Source organism: Pelobates fuscus, chromosome 9, assembly GCF_036172605.1.
Source record: "Pelobates fuscus isolate aPelFus1 chromosome 9, aPelFus1.pri, whole genome shotgun sequence".
In the NCBI taxonomy this organism is placed as follows: Eukaryota; Metazoa; Chordata; class Amphibia; order Anura; family Pelobatidae; genus Pelobates; species Pelobates fuscus.
Window position 1 is genome coordinate 9,746,968 of NC_086325.1, and position 20,742 is coordinate 9,767,709.

At 35.5% G+C, this 20,742-nt stretch overlaps 1 protein-coding gene across 1 annotated transcript; it reads left to right on the forward strand.

Annotated features, from left to right (window-relative positions):
- The first annotated feature begins 1,785 nt into the window (after positions 1-1,785).
- MIA (MIA SH3 domain containing) lies at positions 1,786-19,017 on the forward strand. The gene is made up of 4 exons (XM_063433208.1): positions 1,786-1,953; positions 2,041-2,174; positions 7,551-7,658; positions 18,844-19,017. Exons 1-4 carry the CDS (start codon positions 1,839-1,841, stop codon positions 18,865-18,867), a joined length of 381 nt encoding a protein of 126 aa, XP_063289278.1. The 5' UTR covers positions 1,786-1,838; the 3' UTR covers positions 18,868-19,017.
- Positions 19,018-20,742: the final 1,725 nt, after the last annotated feature.

A 20,742-nucleotide genomic window follows, 5' to 3' on the forward strand; every position in this document is an offset into this window, starting at 1 on the left:
ATCTCTGTCAGTTTGTGTATCTGTATGTCTCTGTGTGTGTGTGTCCATATCTCTGTCAGTGAGTGTATCTGTATCTCTGTCAGTTTGTGTATCTATATGTCTGTGTGTGTGTATCCATATCTCTGTCAGTGGGTGTATCTGTATCTCTGTCAGTGGGTGTATCTGTATCTCTGTCAGTTTGTGTATCTATATGTCTGTGTGTGTGTGTATATCCATATCTCTGTCAGTGAGTGTATCTGTATCTCTGTCAGTTTGTGTATCTATATGTCTGTGTATCTGTGTCTGTCATTTTTTGTATCTGTGTGTGTGTGTGTATCCATATCTCTGTCAGTGGGTGTATCTGCATGTCTGTCAGTGTGTGTGTATCCATATCTCTGTCAGTGGGTGTATCTATATCTCTGTCAGTGTGTGTATCTGTATGTGTATGTCAGTGTGTGTTGTGTATCTGTATGTCTGCCTGTGTGTATGTCTGCCTGTGTGTGTGTGTATCCGTATCTCTGTCAGTGAATGTATCTGTATATCAGTGTGTGTATCTGTGTGTATGTCAGTGTGTGTTGTGTATCTGTATGTCTGTTTGTGTGTGTGTCTGTCTGTGTGTGTGCATCCGTATCTCTGTCAGTGAGTGTATCTGTATATCAGTGTGTATCTGTGTGTATGTCAGTGTGAGTTGTGTATCTGTATGTCTGTCTGTGTGTGTGTCTGTCTGTGTGTGTATCCGTATCTCTGTCAGTACGTGTATCTGTATGTCAGTGTGTGTTGTGTATCTGTATGTCTGTCTGTGTTTGTGTATCTGTGTGTGTCTGTATGTCAGTGTGTGTGTCTGTATGTCTGTCAGTGTGTGTTGTGTATTTGTATGTCTGTCAGTGTGTGTTGTGCATTTGTATGTCTGTCTGTATGCCTTCCTGACTGGGTATGTATCTGTATGTCTGTCAGTGTATGTGTGTGTTTGTCTGTATGTCTGTCAGTGTGTGTTGTGTATTTGTATGTCTGTCAGTGTGTGTTGTGTATTTGTATGTCTGTCTGTATGCCTTCCTGACTGGGTATGTATCTGTATGTCTGTCAGTGTATGTGTGTGTTTGTCTGTATGTCTGTCAGTGTGTGTTGTGTATTTGTATGTCTGTCTGTATGCCTTCCTGACTGGGTATGTATCTGTATGTCTGTCAGTGTATGTGTGTGTTTGTCTGTATGTCTGTCAGTGTGTGTTGTGTATTTGTATGTCTGTCTGTATGCCTTCCTGACTGGGTATGTATCTGTATGTCTGTCAGTGTATGTGTGTGTTTGTCTGTATGTCTGTCAGTGTGTGTTGTGTATTTGTATGTCTGTCTGTATGCCTTCCTGACTGGGTATGTATCTGTATGTCTGTCAGTGTATGTGTGTGTTTGTCTGTATGTCTGTCAGTGTGTGTTGTGTATTTGTATGTCTGTCTGTATGCCTTCCTGACTGGGTATGTATCTGTATGTCTGTCAGTGTGCGCTCTAAAAACCTATCTGCGGCCCGAAGAAGCTTAGCCTATAAACTTTTGGCCCCTAACTTCTGCCAAGTGGTGCAGGCCTGCCATAAAGGAATGTCTTCCATAACATATTTTACAGTAAAATGAACATTGTGGAAACCTGACTAAGAATTGCACATTTCCAGCCAAAATTGCCAAGTTAGAAAAACTTATTCAATTGCTTAAATGTTCTGTCTATGTTTAAAAGGCCGTTTAACCTACATACTCTTCCCTTTTCAGATGGGGAAAAAAAGAGGATGGGGAGGGAATGTAAAGCAAGGTATTGCCTTGAACACTTCTCGGTGATGTTTGAGAACTCAGTGCCCACGGAGAGTGGACAGCAGCCGTCATGGTTTGGAGGGTTCTGTGTCTTCTCCTCTGTTTCTTCTTGAAGGATTCCATAGGAGGCAGGAAGATGCCCAAACTGGCAGACAGGAAACTCTGCGCAGACGAGGAATGCAGCCGTAAGTAGACAATATGTAGATATCATGAAAGAACGAGTCGCTTGGACAGAAAAAAATTAGAATTCCTGGTCCCCTTCGTGTCCTCAGATCCCATCTCCATGGCTGTGGCTTTAGCCGACTACATCCCACCAGACTGTCGCTTCATCCCCATCCGACGTGGACAAACTATCTACATCTATTCCAAGCTGAGAGGGAAAGGAAGATTGTTCTGGTCTGGGAGCGTGAGTAACTATCACACTAATACTGAGTAACTATTACACAATTACTGAGTAACTATGACACTAATACTGAGTAACTATCACACTAATACTAAGTAACTATTACACTAATACTGAGTAACTATCACACTAATACTAAGTAACTATTACACTAATACTGAGTAACTATCACACTAATACTAAGTAACTATCACACAATTACTGAGTAACTATCACACTAATACTAAGTAACTATCACCCAATTACTGAGTAACTATCACACTAATACTGAGTAACTATCACACAATTACTGAGTAACTATTACACTAATACTGAGTAACTATCACACTAATACTGAGTAACTATCACACTAATACTAAGTAACTATCACACAATTACTGAGTAACTATCACACTAATACTGAGTAACTATCACACAATTACTGAGTAACTATTACACTAATACTGAGTAACTATCACACAATTACTGAGTAACTATTACACTAATACTGAGTAACTATCACACAATTACTGAGTAACTATCACACTAATACTGAGTAACTATCACACAATTACTGAGTAACTATCACACTAATACTGAGTAACTATTACACAATTACTAAGTAACTATTACACTAATACTGAGTAACTATCACACTAATACTAAGTAACTATTACACTAATACTGAGTAACTATCACACTAATACTAAGTAACTATCACACAATTACTGAGTAACTATGACACTAATACTGAGTAACTATCACACTAATACTAAGTAACTATTACACTAATACTGAGTAACTATCACACTAATACTAAGTAACTATTACACTAATACTGAGTAACTATCACACTAATACTAAGTAACTATCACACAATTACTGAGTAACTATCACACTAATACTAAGTAACTATCACCCAATTACTGAGTAACTATCACACTAATACTGAGTAACTATCACACAATTACTGAGTAACTATTACACTAATACTGAGTAACTATCACACTAATACTGAGTAACTATCACACTAATACTAAGTAACTATCACACAATTACTGAGTAACTATCACACTAATACTGAGTAACTATCACACAATTACTGAGTAACTATTACACTAATACTGAGTAACTATCACACAATTACTGAGTAACTATCACACTAATACTGAGTAACTATCACACAATTACTGAGTAACTATCACACTAATACTGAGTAACTATCACACTAATACTAAGTAACTATCACACAATTACTGAGTAACTATCACACTAATACTGAGTAACTATCACACAATTACTGAGTAACTATTACACAAATACTGATTAACTATCACACTAATACTGAGTAACTATCACACTAATCCGCAGTAACTATCACACAATTACTGAGTAACTATCACACTAATAATAAGTAACTATTACACTAATACACAGTAACTATCACACAAATACTGAGTAACTATCACACTAATACTGAGTAACTATTACACAAATACTGAGTAACTATCACATTAATACTGAGTAACTATGACACTAATACTGAGTAACTATCACACTAATACACAGTAACTATCACACAATTACTGAGTAACTATCACACTAATACTGAGTAACTATGACACTAATACTGAGTAACTATTACACTAATACTGAGTAACTATGACACTAATACGCAGTAACTATGACACTAATACGCAGTAACTATCACACTAATACTGAGTAACTATCACACTAATACTGAGTAACTATGACACTAATACTGAGTAACTATTACACTAATACTGAGTAACTATTACACTAATACGCAGTAACTATCACACTAATACTGAGTAACTATCACACAATTACTGAGTAACTATCACACTAATACTGAGTAACTATCACACTAATACTAAGTAACTATCACACAATTACTGAGTAACTATCACACTAATACTGAGTAACTATCACACAATTACTGAGTAACTATTACACAAATACTGAGTAACTATCACACAATTACTGAGTAACTATCACACTAATACTGAGTAACTATCACACTAATACTAAGTAACTATCACACAATTACTGAGTAACTATGACACTAATACTGAGTAACTATCACACAATTACTGAGTAACTATTACACTAATACTGAGTAACTATCACACAATTACTGAGTAACTATCACACTAATACTGAGTAACTATCACACTAATACTAAGTAACTATCACACAATTACTGAGTAATTATCACACTAATACTGAGTAACTATCACACAATTACTGAGTAACTATTACACAAATACTGAGTAACTATCACACTAATACTGAGTAACTATTACACAAATACTGAGTAACTATCACACTAATACTGAGTAACTATCACATTAATACTGAGTAACTATGACACTAATACTGAGTAACTATCACACTAATACACAGTAACTATCACACAATTACTGAGTAACTATCACACTAATACTGAGTAACTATGACACTAATACTGAGTAACTATTACACTAATACTGAGTAACTATGACACTAATACGCAGTAACTATGACACTAATACGCAGTAACTATCACACTAATACTGAGTAACTATCACACTAATACTGAGTAACTATGACACTAATACTGAGTAACTATTACACTAATACTGAGTAACTATTACACTAATACGCAGTAACTATCACACTAATACTAAGTAACTATCATACAATTACTGAGTAACTATCACACTAATACTGAGTAACTATCACACAATTACTGAGTAACTATTACACAAATACTGAGTAACTATCACACAATTACTGAGTAACTATCACACTAATACTGAGTAACTATCACACTAATACTAAGTAACTATCACACAATTACTGAGTAACTATGATACTAATACTGAGTAACTATCACACAATTACTGAGTAACTATCACACTAATACTGAGTAACTATCACACTAATACTGAGTAACTATCACACAATTACTGAGTAACTATTACACTAATACTGAGTAACTATCACACAATTACTGAGTAACTATGACACAAATACTGAGTAACTATCACACTAATACTGAGTAACTATCACACTAATACTGAGTAACTATTACACTAATACTGAGTAACTATCACACAATTACTGAGTAACTATTACACTAATACTGAGTAACTATGACACTAATACTGAGTAACTATGACACTAATACTAAGTAACTATTACACTAATACACAGTAACTATCACACTAATACTGAGTAACTATCACACTAATACTGAGTAACTATTACACTAATACTGATTAACTATTACACTAAAACCGAGTAACTATCACACTAATACTGAGTAACTATCACACTAATACTGAGTAACTATCACACAAATACTGAGTAACTATTACACTAATACTGAGTAACTATCACACTAATACTGAGTAACTATCACATTAATACTGAGTAACTATGACACTAATACTGAGTAACTATCACACTAATACACAGTAACTATCACACAATTACTGAGTAACTATCACACTAATACTGAGTAACTATGACACTAATACTGAGTAACTATTACACTAATACTGAGTAACTATGACACTAATACGCAGTAACTATGACACTAATACGCAGTAACTATCACACTAATACTGAGTAACTATCACACTAATACTGAGTAACTATTACACTAATACTGAGTAACTATTACACTAATACTGAGTAACTATTACACTAATACGCAGTAACTATCACACTAATACTGAGTAACTATCACACAATTACTGAGTAACTATCACACTAATACTGAGTAACTATCACACTAATACTAAGTAACTATCACACAATTACTGAGTAACTATCACACTAATACTGAGTAACTATCACACAATTACTGAGTAACTATTACACAAATACTGAGTAACTATCACACAATTACTGAGTAACTATCACACTAATACTGAGTAACTATCACACTAATACTAAGTAACTATCACACAATTACTGAGTAACTATGATACTAATACTGAGTAACTATCACACAATTACTGAGTAACTATCACACTAATACTGAGTAACTATCACACTAATACTGAGTAACTATCACACAATTACTGAGTAACTATTACACTAATACTGAGTAACTATCACACAATTACTGAGTAACTATGACACAAATACTGAGTAACTATCACACTAATACTGAGTAACTATCACACTAATACTGAGTAACTATTACACTAATACTGAGTAACTATCACACAATTACTGAGTAACTATTACACTAATACTGAGTAACTATGACACTAATACTGAGTAACTATGACACTAATACTAAGTAACTATTACACTAATACACAGTAACTATCACACTAATACTGAGTAACTATCACACTAATACTGAGTAACTATTACACTAATACTGATTAACTATTACACTAAAACCGAGTAACTATCACACTAATACTGAGTAACTATCACACTAATACTGAGTAACTATCACACAAATACTGAGTAACTATTACACTAATACTAAGTAACTATCACACAAATACTGAGTAACTATTACACTAATACTGAGTAACTATCACACTAATACTGAGTAACTATCACACAATTACTGAGTAACTATCACACTAATACTGAGTAACTATTACACTAATACACAGTAACTATCACACTAATACACAGTAACTATCACACAATTACTGAGTAACTATCACACTATTACACACAGATTAAAACAACGCGGACACAGCACGACACAGATACAGACACAGCACAGATACAGCGCAGACACAGATACAGTGCAAACACAACGCAGACAGAGCACAGATACAGCGCAGACACAGTACAGGCACATAAACAGCACAGATACAACGCAGACATAGCACAGACATAGTGAAGATACAGACACAGTGCAGATGCAGACACAGCACAAACACAGCGCAGGCACAGTAGAGGCACAGATACAGCACAGGCACAGATACAGCGCAAACACAATGCAGACAGAGCACAGACACAGCACAGATACAGTGCAGATACAGACACAATGCAGATACGACACAGACACAGCGCAGACACAGTGCAGACGAAACACAGATGCAGCACAGACTTAGCGCAGATACAAACTCAGCGCCGAAACAGCACAAACACAGCGCAGACAGAGCACAGATAAAATGCAGATGCAGCCCAGACGTGGCACAAACACAGCACAGACACAGTGCAGATACAACACAGACACAACACAGACTTAGTGTTAGTGCAGATACAGACACAGCGCAGATACAGCACAGACGTGGTGTTAGTGCAGATACAGACACAGCGCAGATACAGCACAGACACAGTGCAGAAACAGCACAGATACAGCGCAGACAGAGCGCAGATACAACGCAGACACTGATCTCTGTGTTTTTCCAGGTTGAAGCTGATTATGGTGAGAGTGCGTCTCGGTTAGGATATTTCCCGAGCACCATCGTCCAGGAGGAACATTACCTTATGCCCGGCAAGGTGGAGGTAAAGACTGATGTAAGTTGCTCACAGTAAATACCTACGCCCCTGTGCATGTCTGGAAGTTTGGCCAAGTATTTACTTGGCTTGTACTTCCAGTTCCAGTGGTGAGGGCAATGCCAGTCCTTATGAGTAGAGGGCGCTGTAGAGCTCTGACCCAGTATGTGAATTGAGAGTAGGTTTCTGATGTGGTCATAGTAGGGGCAATGCGAGAGTTTGGGGGTAAGTCTTATGGTCAACTGATATAAAATTATCACACATTACTTATTATTTAGCCATGTCTGAGCCACCTTCAATGAGCTTAAAGAAAGCTGTCTCAGTAAAGAGGATGGGGCAGGTAATCAGAATAGAAGGTCACAGGATGATGGCATACAGAGCCATCTCCTGAAAGTATTTTTTAGTTCTTGTATACTGCGTATACTGCAGGAGAATGTCCTAGAGCTGTGCGTCTGGTTTGGAAGGGGATTGGCTGCCTGATTCCCCATCACGTGTAGCAAGCGTCTGTGCCCTGTCTGTGCCCTGTGGATCATCACACAGAGCTGGCCCAGTGCTTCCTTCTCCAGGGCTATCACACCAATACTGAGTAACTATCACACTAATACTAAGTAACTATTACACTAATACACAGTAACTATCACACTAATACTGAGTAACTATTACACTAATACACAGTAACTATCACACTAATACTGAGTAACTATAACACTAATACTGAGTAACTATCACACTAATACTGAGTAACTATTACACTAATACACAGTAACTATCACACTAATACTGAGTAACTATCACACTAATACTAAGTAACTATTACACTAATACACAGTAACTATCACACTAATACTGAGTAACTATTACACTAATACACAGTAACTATCACACTAATACTGAGTAACTATAACACTAATACTGAGTAACTATCACACTAATACTGAGTAACTATTACACTAATACACAGTAACTATCACACTAATACTAAGTAACTATCACACTAATACGCAGTAACTATCACACTAATACTGAGTAACTATAACACTAATACTGAGTAACTATCACACTAATACTGAGTAACTATTACACTAATACTGAGTAACTATCACACTAATACTAAGTAACTATTACACTAATACTGAGTAACTATTACACTAATACACAGTAACTATCACACTAATACTGAGTAACTATAACACTAATACTGAGTAACTATCACACTAATACTAAGTAACTATTACACTAATACACAGTAACTATCACACTAATACTGAGTAACTATTACACTAATACTAAGTAACTATTACACTAATACACAGTAACTATCACACTAATACTGAGTAACTATCACACTAATACTGAGTAACTATTACACTAATACTAAGTAACTATTACACTAATACACAGTAACTATCACACTAATACTGAGTAACTATTACACTAATACACAGTAACTATCACACTAATACTGAGTAACTATAACACTAATACTGAGTAACTATCACACTAATACTAAGTAACTATTACACTAATACACAGTAACTATCACACTAATACTGAGTAACTATCACACTAATACTAAGTAACTATTACACTAATACACAGTAACTATCACACTAATACTGAGTAACTATCACACTAATACTAAGTAACTATTACACTAATACACAGTAACTATCACACTAATACTGAGTAACTATAACACTAATACTGAGTAACTATCACACTAATACTAAGTAACTATTACACTAATACACAGTAACTATCACACTAATACTGAGTAACTATCACACTAATACTGAGTAACTATTACACTAATACTAAGTAACTATTACACTAATACACAGTAACTATCACACTAATACTGAGTAACTATCACACTAATACTGAGTAACTATTACACTAATACTAAGTAACTATTACACTAATACACAGTAACTATCACACTAATACTGAGTAACTATTACACTAATACACAGTAACTATCACACTAATACTGAGTAACTATAACACTAATACTGAGTAACTATCACACTAATACTAAGTAACTATTACACTAATACACAGTAACTATCACACTAATACTGAGTAACTATCACACTAATACTAAGTAACTATTACACTAATACACAGTAACTATCACACTAATACTGAGTAACTATTACACTAATGCTAAGTAACTATTACACTAATACACAGTAACTATCACACTGAATGGGTAAGGCAGTAACTGAATGGGTAAGGCAGTGGCTGAGTGACAGGCAACAGAGGGTTGTAGTCAATGGAGTATATTCGAAGCTTGGGCTTGTCACCAGTGGGGTACCTCAGGGATCTGTACTTGGACCCATTCTCTTTAATATTTTTATTAGTTATATTGCAGAAGGTCTTGATGGTAAGGTGTGTCTTTTTGCGGATGATACTAAGATATGTAACAGGGTTGATGTTCCAGGAGGGATAAGCCAAATGGAAAATGATTTAGGTAAACTAGAAAAATGGTCAGAGTTGTGGCAACTGACATTTAATGTGGATAAGTGCAAGATAATGCATCTTGGACGTAAAAACCCAAGGGTAGAGTACAAAATATTTGATAGAGTCCTAACCTCAACATCTGAGGAAAGGGATTTAGGGGTGATTATTTCTGATGACTTAAAGGTAGGCAGACAATGTAATAGAGCAGCAGGAAATGCTAGCAGAATGCTTGGTTGTATAGGGAGAGGTATTAGCAGTAGAAAGAGGGTAGTGCTCATGCCATTGTACAGAACACTGGTGAGACCCCACTTGGAGTACTGTACACAGTACTGGAGACCGTATCTTCAGAAGGATATTGATACCTTAGAGAGAGTTCAAAGAAGGGCTACTAAACTGGTTCATGGATTGCAGGATAAAACTTACCAGGAAACGTTAAAGGATCTTAACATGTATAGCTTGGAGGAAAGACGAGACAGGGGGGATATGATAGAAACATTTAAATACATAAAGGGAATCAACACAGTAAAGGAGGAGACTATATTTAAAAGAAGAAAAACTACCACAACAAGAGGACATAGTCTTAAATTAGAGGGACAAAGGTTTAAAAATAATATCAGGAAGTATTACTTTACTGAGAGGGTAGTGGATGCATGGAATAGCCTTCCAGCTGAAGTGGTAGAGGTCAACACAGTAAAGGAGTTTAAGCATGCGTGGGATAGGCATAAGGCTATCCTAACTATAAGATAAGGCCAGGGACTAATGAAAGTATTTAGAAAACTGGGCAGACTAGATGGGCCGAATGGTTCTTATCTGCCGTCACATTCTATGTTTCTATGTTTCTATGTAATACTGAGTAACTATCACACAAGTAACTGAGTAACTATCACACAAATACTGAGTAACTATCACACTAATACTAAGTAACTATTACACTAATACACAGTAACTATCACACTAATACTGAGTAACTATTACACTAATACTAAGTAACTATTACACTAATACACAGTAACTATCACACTAATACTGAGTAACTAAAACACTAATACTAAGTAACTATTACACTAATACACAGTAACTATCACACTAATACTGAGTAACTATTACACTAATACTAAGTAACTATTACACTAATACACAGTAACTATCACACTAATACTGAGTAACTATAATACTAATACTGAGTAACTATCACACAAGTAACTGAGTAACTATTACACAAATACTGAGTAACTATCACACTAATACTAAGTAACTATTACACTAATACACAGTAACTATCACACTAATACTGAGTAACTATAACACTAATACTGAGTAACTATCACACAAGTAACTGAGTAACTATCACACAAATACTGAGTAACTATCACACTAATACTAAGTAACTATTACACTAATACACAGTAACTATCACACTAATACTGAGTAACTATTACACTAATACTGAGTAACTATCACACAAGTAACTGAGTAACTATTACACAAATACTGAGTAACTATCACACAAATACTGAGTAACTATTACACAAATACTGAGTAACTATCATACAAGTAACTGAGTAACTATCACACTAATACTACGTAACTATCACACTAATACTGAGTAACTATCACACAAATACTGAGTAACTATCACACAAATACTGAGTAACTATCACACTGAGTAACTATCACACTGAGTAACTATCACACTGAGTAACTATCACACTAATACTGAGTAACTATCACACAAGTAACTGAGTAACTATTACACAAATACTGAGTAACTATTACACAAATACTGAGTAACTATTAGAAATACAAAGGGAAGAGTCTGCGCTCAATAACAAAAAGAAAAGCTGCAACCCTAATTAGGGAATCCCACAAAACCCTAAAAACAAACTGGGAATGAAACAACGGGGGGAAAGGGCTGCGCTAAAAAATAAGATACAGTAAAATACAGTACAGTGTAAACCAGACCAAATGGTCACAATTTGGTAACAACGGAAAGTGTAAGTCTCTTTGAACCAGGTGAAAAAATAGTCTGTAGAAAAATATATATTTGAAGAGAGTCTTTGCAGATAAAAAAAGTATACAATGTAAAAAATGGTAAAAAAATGAATAAAAAATGAATAAAAGATGAATAAAAAATTAGTCTCACTGATATAGCTTGGTGGGATATCTGTACAGTCCTCAGGAGTTGATCCGTCCGGGTAGTAGGATAATCCGTATATGTGGAGACAAAATAGGAGACACGACAAACTGCCAATAGTGAAGAATTGCGGCTCCAAGGGTGAAGTGAGAAAATAATATGATAATACACTCACATTTGTGGGAGCTTTGGACCAGCTCTGGACTTATAGGCGTTGCAGCGGTATGATCCCCGCTACCAGGATGTACTGGAGAAGACGTCTGGCGATCCAACCTTGGTACTCCGGAATGGATAGGAAACAACAATAGTGCTCTCAGTAGGCAGGGTATGTGAAATAACAGTAGATAAAAATTATACTTACAAATATAGAGCAGGAAATACTGCTCTATTAATAGGGCACTGGTGGAATAATCCCCACCTAGGATTTCTTTGGATCAGGATCCGAGTGTGAAAGGTAAAAATAGTAGTGGTTGTAAAATAAAATAATAATGATAAGAAATATATGTATATATATAAAAAGGAGAAATAAAATTATGGAACTATATATATATATATAAAAAAAAGGAAAAATAAAATGTAGAACTGCCAGGATTAATAAAAATAATTGTCAAATAAAAAAGGAATTGGTCCTATAGAGAAGGTAACCAAAATCACTTTTAATATTTAAAAATACACAATTTAAAACCATTAACGCGTTTCACCTAAACAGGCTTTTTCAAAATGGTAATATAGCATTATACCTGGCAAGATACAGTTATATAAGACAATGTAAATTGTTAAAATTTGCGCCAAAGAATGATTGGCCAATCAAAAAACACTTAGATTAAAACACTGTTATACCCTAAATAAGTTGAAAACAAATGTGCATATAAATAGTCATAAGTAGTATATACATAAAGGAACACAGGAATATAAAAAACGAAGCTTAAAACATAACTTTAAGATTATTGAACTTGTGTCACATGACCGGACTTAGGGTGTATGGGAAACGTAGTATCCGAGCGCTATGCGCGTGCGGTATAAGCCCCTCCCCGTGAAAACTTTATTCCGCCGGCACTACTATAGGGCTAAGCCTCATGGGGCTTGTAGTAGTGCCGGTCAGATGTGCGCACGCACGGGGGGGCGGAGACCAGGAAGCAGCTCGCTCAGTGAATTACCAGCGAGCTGCTTACTCAAGGGCACGGACGGGTGCCTGTGAGATTCAAAATACTAGACGGCGAAAAACGCCGTCAGAAGGGAAATAGATAAAGGGAAGGGGACAGGAATTGATGGCAATAGGTTAAATGGAATAAAATAAAATAAAATAAAATAAGATAAAATGAATACTTAGGATAAAACTGGTGACAATGGAAGAATGGAAAGTTAATCAAAATATAACCAATAGTTATTAGGAATATAAAAATGAAATAGAAAGTAAAGCAGTATATTCATAAAAAATTATGCAGATCAAAGTCTGCATTTAGACCCTGAGGTGAGAGGGTCTGTAGCTTGTAGACCCACTCCATTTCTGTTCTTCCTAAAACATTTTTAATATCTCCCCCTCTCCAGGGTAAAGTGCATTTTTTTATCCCCATACATTTTAACATTTTAGGATCTTTGTTATGGTTAATAAAATGTTTGGATACTGTATGATTTAAGTATCCATTTTTGATGTTTCTACAATGTTCGCTCAGCCTGATTTTCAGGCACCTTGTGGTCATTCCAACGTACTGGAAGCCACAGGGGCATTCGAGCAAATAAATTACATTTTTGGTATTACAGGTAATAAACTCTTTAATATTATACACAGTGTTAGTCTTATTTGAAACAAACTGCGTCACCTTAGATGCAACTGTGGGATCTGTAGTTTTGCATACGATGCATGTTTTACATTTGTAGAACCCTTTAGTTTGCGGAAAGAAGGATACAGGATTTTTCTGTGCAATAGTTTTGGTAAAATTCGTAGTTAAGATCGTTCTAAAATTGGGAGCTCCTCTAAAAACTATATTTGGTTTTTCGGGAATAATTTTGTTAAGTTTATCGTCTTGTCTTAAAATATGCCAGTGTTTTTTAATGATTTTTTTAATTGCACTGCTTTTGTTATTGTAGTTAAAAGTTATAGGGAGGGATATAGATTCGTTTGTATTTTTTGTTTTGTATGTTAAAAGTTCACTCCTATTCTTGTGTTTGATCAAGTTAATATTTTCTAATAAGTCGGTCTCTGAATAATTTTTTTCGATAAATTTATCTTTTAAAATATTTGCTTGCTCATTAAAATCATCTAATTCGGTACAATTTCTGCGTAGCCTCAAAAATTGGCTTCTAGGAGCACTGTCTAGCCAGGGTTTGTAATGGCAGCTGTTTCTGTCAATTGCTGTATTTACGCAGACTTTTTTGAAAAAGGTTTTAGTATGGATCTGCCCGTTATTGACAAATATATTTAAATCTAAAAAGTTAATTTGTACTTTACTAAATTCGTGGGTTAAAATTATGCCTCTATCATTTTTGTTAAGATCATGAATAAAAGAAATAAGACTATCTTCGGATCCATTCCAAATAAAAAACAGGTCATCAATATATCTAAAATATGAGACCAGGTTTGCCCTTAGCTTGTCTCCATCGTATATAGCTGAGGACTCCCAGTCTGCCATAAATAAATTGGCATAGCTAGGGGCAAACCTGGTACCCATAGCGGTTCCTCTTTTTTGGAGATAAAACGAGTCAAGGAACCAGAAATAATTGTTTTTTAAAATAATATTAATACCGTCTAGTATAAAATCAATTTGTATTTCTGAGATCCTTTTTTCTTTTGTTAAAATGTTTTTTATCGCTTGACAACCTATATTGTGTGGTATGATTGTATATAATGATTGCACATCACAAGTTACTAGAATAAAATTTGGGTCCCATTTAAAATGACTTAAAAAGTTTAAAAGAGACATAGAATCTTGTAAATAGGATTTCATTTGTTTGACAGCAGGTTGAAGAAGAGTGTCTAAATATTGAGAAAGATTGCAGAGGACAGAACCTATACCCGATACTATTGGTCTCCCTGGGGGTTGGTTCATGTTTTTATGTATCTTGGGGAGAAAATAAATGACTGGAATAATTGGAAATTTTTTGTTTAAAAAGTTGTACTCTTGTTTGGTTATAATGTCTTGGGCCTGTCCTCTATTTAAAAAATCACATAAAATATTTTTAATAGTTGTAGTGGGGTCTGTTTTGAGTTTTTCATAAACATCAGTGTCATTAAGTTGTCTATGTGCTTCCTCAATATACATAGTGCTTGATAAAATAACCAGGCCACCTCCTTTGTCTGCCGGTTTTATTACAATGTCATTGTCGTCTTGTAGTTCTTTAAGTGCTTTTTTTTCTGCATTTGTCAAATTATGTGTGTCAAATTTGTTTGTTTGTATTTTGTCGAGATCTTTAGTGACCATTTTTTCAAATACTGTAAGTGGTGCTGATTTCATAAAAGCAGGATAAAATTTAGATTTTTCTTTGAGATGTGTATTGATGATATGATTGTCTAGGGAGGGGGAAGGGCATGAGGTAGGAATATGTGCAGTCTTATCAATAAAAAATCGTTTTAGGGTGGCCTTCCTAACAAATTTGTTGACATCAATAAAAGCTTCAAAGGGTTTAAAAGGATTGGTAGGGGCAAATTTAAGTCCTTTTCTTAAAACCGATAGTTGGGCAATAGTGAGAGTTTTTTGAGAGAGGTTAAAAATTCCATTGGATTCTTCACTTTGGGGGATTATTGTCTTTCTAATCTTTCTCTCTTGTTCACGTCTACCACTTCTTCGTCCTCTAGGCTTAGTGTTCGTTTTTGGGATCTTGACTGGTGGGGTGTTGGAATAAATGTGCTGGGGTGGGTGCGAATTTCTAAAAAATGATCCTCATTTTCAAATTCGGAATCGATGGACAGTAATTGGTATCGGTTGTGATGGTGGGGGATAGTGGGTGATATGGGATGTTCATTGCGTTCATTTATATATCTAGATCTTTGGGGTTTGGGTGAGAGTGGTCTTCTATGGGAGTAGGTGGTGTGATGATGTGGTCTGGATGGTGAAGGGTAGGATTGTCTGTGAGAATAAAGCGTTTTGGCTTTAGTGTACGGTAGTGATGAAGGGCCTGGATAGGAATTATATTTGTGTGGTCGCTGTTTGTAAGGTGAATGTAAAGGTTGTCTGGTGGCATAATTTTGGTATTGTCGTGAATGGTGATCATAGTGACGAGTGGTGGTGCTGTGTTTGTTGGTTGTTTGTGAAGGTTTCTCTATCCCTACATAGTGACTGCTTGTTTGGAGATGGTCTTTTTGGACATGGTTGTATGTGGTATGCCTTTTATTAAGATGATATGTTCGTACTTGCTTGTTTGAATAGTCTGTCTTATCTCTAATGTACTTCTTGATTTTAATATGTTTGGTGTCTGTTTCAACCTTTTCAATTTTACTCTGAATTAGTATACAATTTTGGTTGTATGCTTGGGTTTCTGTGAATGGCATAAGTTTGTCCCTGAGATTATTAATTTCGGAATCTAATATTGATAATTTTTTACTTTTTTTTAATTATCAGTGTTTCCATTAGACCAAGAGTGCATGATTCTAATTTATTATTCCATTCCTCCATGAATTCAAGATCATCTTGGTCGGAGGTCGGTAATTTAAGTAATCTTAACCCTCTTGGTGTAATTCTTTCATCGATGTATTTTTTCAAAGTGGCTATTTCCCATTTAAGTTTAATCTCAGAAGTAAGGGATCTTTCCAATTTAATAAACAGTTCTTGTTGGCTTAAGCTTGGAATATTAATTGGAATTGGGCTGGTAATTTCTGTGTCAAATACATTTTCCACATCAATAATGTAATTGTTTCTGAACTCAAAAATAGACATAATAAGGTAGTTAGAAAGCAGCTGACTCTAGAGGGAATTACACAAATAGAAATACAAAGGGAAGAGTCTGCGCTCAATAACAAAAAGAAAAGCTGCAACCCTAATTAGGGAATCCCACAAAACCCTAAAAACAAACTGGGAATGAAACAACGGGGGGAAAGGGCTGCGCTAAAAAATAAGATACAGTAAAATACAGTACAGTGTAAACCAGACCAAATGGTCACAATTTGGTAACAACGGAAAGTGTAAGTCTCTTTGAACCAGGTGAAAAAATAGTCTGTAGAAAAATATATATTTGAAGAGAGTCTTTGCAGATAAAAAAAGTATACAATGTAAAAAATGGTAAAAAAATGAATAAAAAATGAATAAAAGATGAATAAAAAATTAGTCTCACTGATATAGCTTGGTGGGATATCTGTACAGTCCTCAGGAGTTGATCCGTCCGGGTAGTAGGATAATCCGTATATGTGGAGACAAAATAGGAGACACGACAAACTGCCAATAGTGAAGAATTGCGGCTCCAAGGGTGAAGTGAGAAAATAATATGATAATACACTCACATTTGTGGGAGCTTTGGACCAGCTCTGGACTTATAGGCGTTGCAGCGGTATGATCCCCGCTACCAGGATGTACTGGAGAAGACGTCTGGCGATCCAACCTTGGTACTCCGGAATGGATAGGAAACAACAATAGTGCTCTCAGTAGGCAGGGTATGTGAAATAACAGTAGATAAAAATTATACTTACAAATATAGAGCAGGAAATACTGCTCTATTAATAGGGCACTGGTGGAATAATCCCCACCTAGGATTTCTTTGGATCAGGATCCGAGTGTGAAAGGTAAAAATAGTAGTGGTTGTAAAATAAAATAATAATGATAAGAAATATATGTATATATATAAAAAGGAGAAATAAAATTATGGAACTATATATATATATAAAAAAAAGGAAAAATAAAATGTAGAACTGCCAGGATTAATAAAAATAATTGTCAAATAAAAAAGGAATTGGTCCTATAGAGAAGGTAACCAAAATCACTTTTAATATTTAAAAATACACAATTTAAAACCATTAACGCGTTTCACCTAAACAGGCTTTTTCAAAATGGTAATATAGCATTATACCTGGCAAGATACAGTTATATAAGACAATGTAAATTGTTAAAATTTGCGCCAAAGAATGATTGGCCAATCAAAAAACACTTAGATTAAAACACTGTTATACCCTAAATAAGTTGAAAACAAATGTGCATATAAATAGTCATAAGTAGTATATACATAAAGGAACACAGGAATATAAAAAACGAAGCTTAAAACATAACTTTAAGATTATTGAACTTGTGTCACATGACCGGACTTAGGGTGTATGGGAAACGTAGTATCCGAGCGCTATGCGCGTGCGGTATAAGCCCCTCCCCGTGAAAACTATTACACTAATACTGAGTAACTATCACACAAATACTGAGTAACTATTACACTAATACTGAGTAACTATCACACTGAGTAACTATCACACTAATACACAGTAACTATCACTGTTTCCATCGATTAGATAACACATTAAAAAGGGCGACTGACCACGGTCCATTTTTCTTTTTTATATAATTTTAATTTAAAGCTGAATAAATGTAAATATTATAATAGAATATTAATAGATCTGTCCTCTCGGAGTAGTCAATTATTTATTTCCAAGCTGCTTGTTATTGCACTTTTTGAAGCATCCTTCTCTCTCTGCATTAGGTGTGGGATTTCAGCTGCCCCTGATTACAGCCCAGACGCCATGTTACACCGAACGTGTCGCAGCTCGCCGTGGGATAAACCTGGCACTCAGCGCGCTTCTGCCTTATTCAATCTTATTTTTATTATTATGTTACGGTTGAACAATAATCAATAAATAATCATATTCTGCTGGAATGCATTCTGATGCCTCACAAGTGTACTGAATTTATCTAAAAGAGTATATTGGGCAATCCTTAATACTCCGTATAAATCAGATGTTTGGAACTTGAAACCATTCATATTGCTAAAACGTCTGTAGTTTAGACAGGGGGCGGCCTCAAGTTATATGGAGCGATTCATCTACAAAAAAGTACCGTTACATTCTAACAAAAGGCTAATATCTCGAGACTCTCTCGTTTATATTTCCCTCATCATCATTACAAACGTATTTACTAAAAATATCAGAATATGAATAGTAAAATATGGGCTAAATTATTTGATCTGGAAAAATTCTCCATCTCAGTTGTAATCGAAGCTCGGCTAGTTCACCCTCGATTGTGCCATCCAGGTGTTAATTCGCTGTTATAGGGAAGAAGTTATTGAATAACCATGGAATGGGGACGCTTTTAATTGTCATTGTTGGGTAGCATAACTGCATTAATAATGAATATCTTTCCAAGAATTTTATATCAACTAAGGACTGTTCCACTAAGTATTCCTAACGCCTTCCGTAAAAAGATCCGTTCTGATATAAATACATTTCTTTGGAAAAATGAAATGTACAGGATAACACTGACCACATTACAAAGAAATAAAAGGTATGGGGGGCTGGGAACAATTGATATTCCATAACATAATTAGTACACCTGAAATAATACTAATAGCAGAATCCTCGGCTCTACCAGGATATTGAGAATTTCAGATGGTTCCCACTAAAAACAAAACTCTCTCTTCCGTCCTTGAATATAAGGTCTAGTGAGAGCAAATCTGGGAATCTTGGGAGGAGAACGGTAAAAAGAGGCTCATTAGGTCAATGCGGTCAGTTATTCCCTAATATTAACTCCGGATATACGTATTACAATGCAGATTGGTAATTACTATTTGTTTTATAAAAATATATGTGTAGGTCAATGTCGTTGAAAATGGCAAACCTTTCTTTTATTATATCGAACCAGATATTGGTCAGAATCATGCGTGATCGCTGTCCCTGATTTCACTTCTTTTCAGTTACCCCCTTTATGTTTATATTGGGGGTAACTACTTATTAAACATATGTTTAAAATTGTATATTGCTTAGGTGGCATACATCTCTCTTACCACATGATGGTGCCAGAGAGTAATGTTGAACATCTTCCCAGTTATTCATTAAAGTTGGACTTGAGGGGGCATTTAAAATAGATTTTATATAAGAAGCCAAAATCGCAGAATTTGAAACATTCTCCAAGTCAGGTTTGTTTGCAGTTTGGATATTTTGTTCTGAAATGTAAAGTTCACGTGGAATCCACACTTTAGCGGATAGCCAATAATCATTATTATTCAAACTGTAGCGAATGGGCTTTTTTCTCTTGCGTTTAGCAATTTGTAGATTGATTTATTTTACATCCTGCGGCTACTGATCTCTGTGCTGACGGTGTGCTTCTCTGGCCTCCATAATCCCAGCCAATCCAGAGTACCTCTAGTGGCACCTCTTCCTGTCAGCGACATTAACCCTGTAACGAAAATATTGCCATTCCTGCCAATCATCAATCGTACCAGTTGCAGGTTAAACAGACAGGCAGGGCCGCCTTCAGGACGTGGCAGTTGTGATGGTCCTGTTTTACTCGGACACTTCACAGAGACAAAATCTCTCTCTGATCTCGTAATCCACCGCCACTCTCCCACAGCCCCTAGCCGTCCAAACATTGCCGCGGGTTACCACAG

What these genes read in the sequence shown, in the direction of transcription:
- MIA (XM_063433208.1), top strand. Translation starts at nt 1,839, where the DNA reads ATGGTTTGGAGGGTTCTGTGTCTTCTCCTCTGTTTCTTCTTGAAGGAT. An exon ending in GATTGTTCTGGTCTGGGAGC is followed by an intron (nt 2,175 to 7,550) that starts GTGAGTAACTAT and finishes GTGTTTTTCCAG; the next exon opens with GTTGAAGCTGATTATGGTGA. An exon ending in AGGTGGAGGTAAAGACTGAT is followed by an intron (nt 7,659 to 18,843) that starts GTAAGTTGCTCA and finishes TCTCTGCATTAG; the next exon opens with GTGTGGGATTTCAGCTGCCC.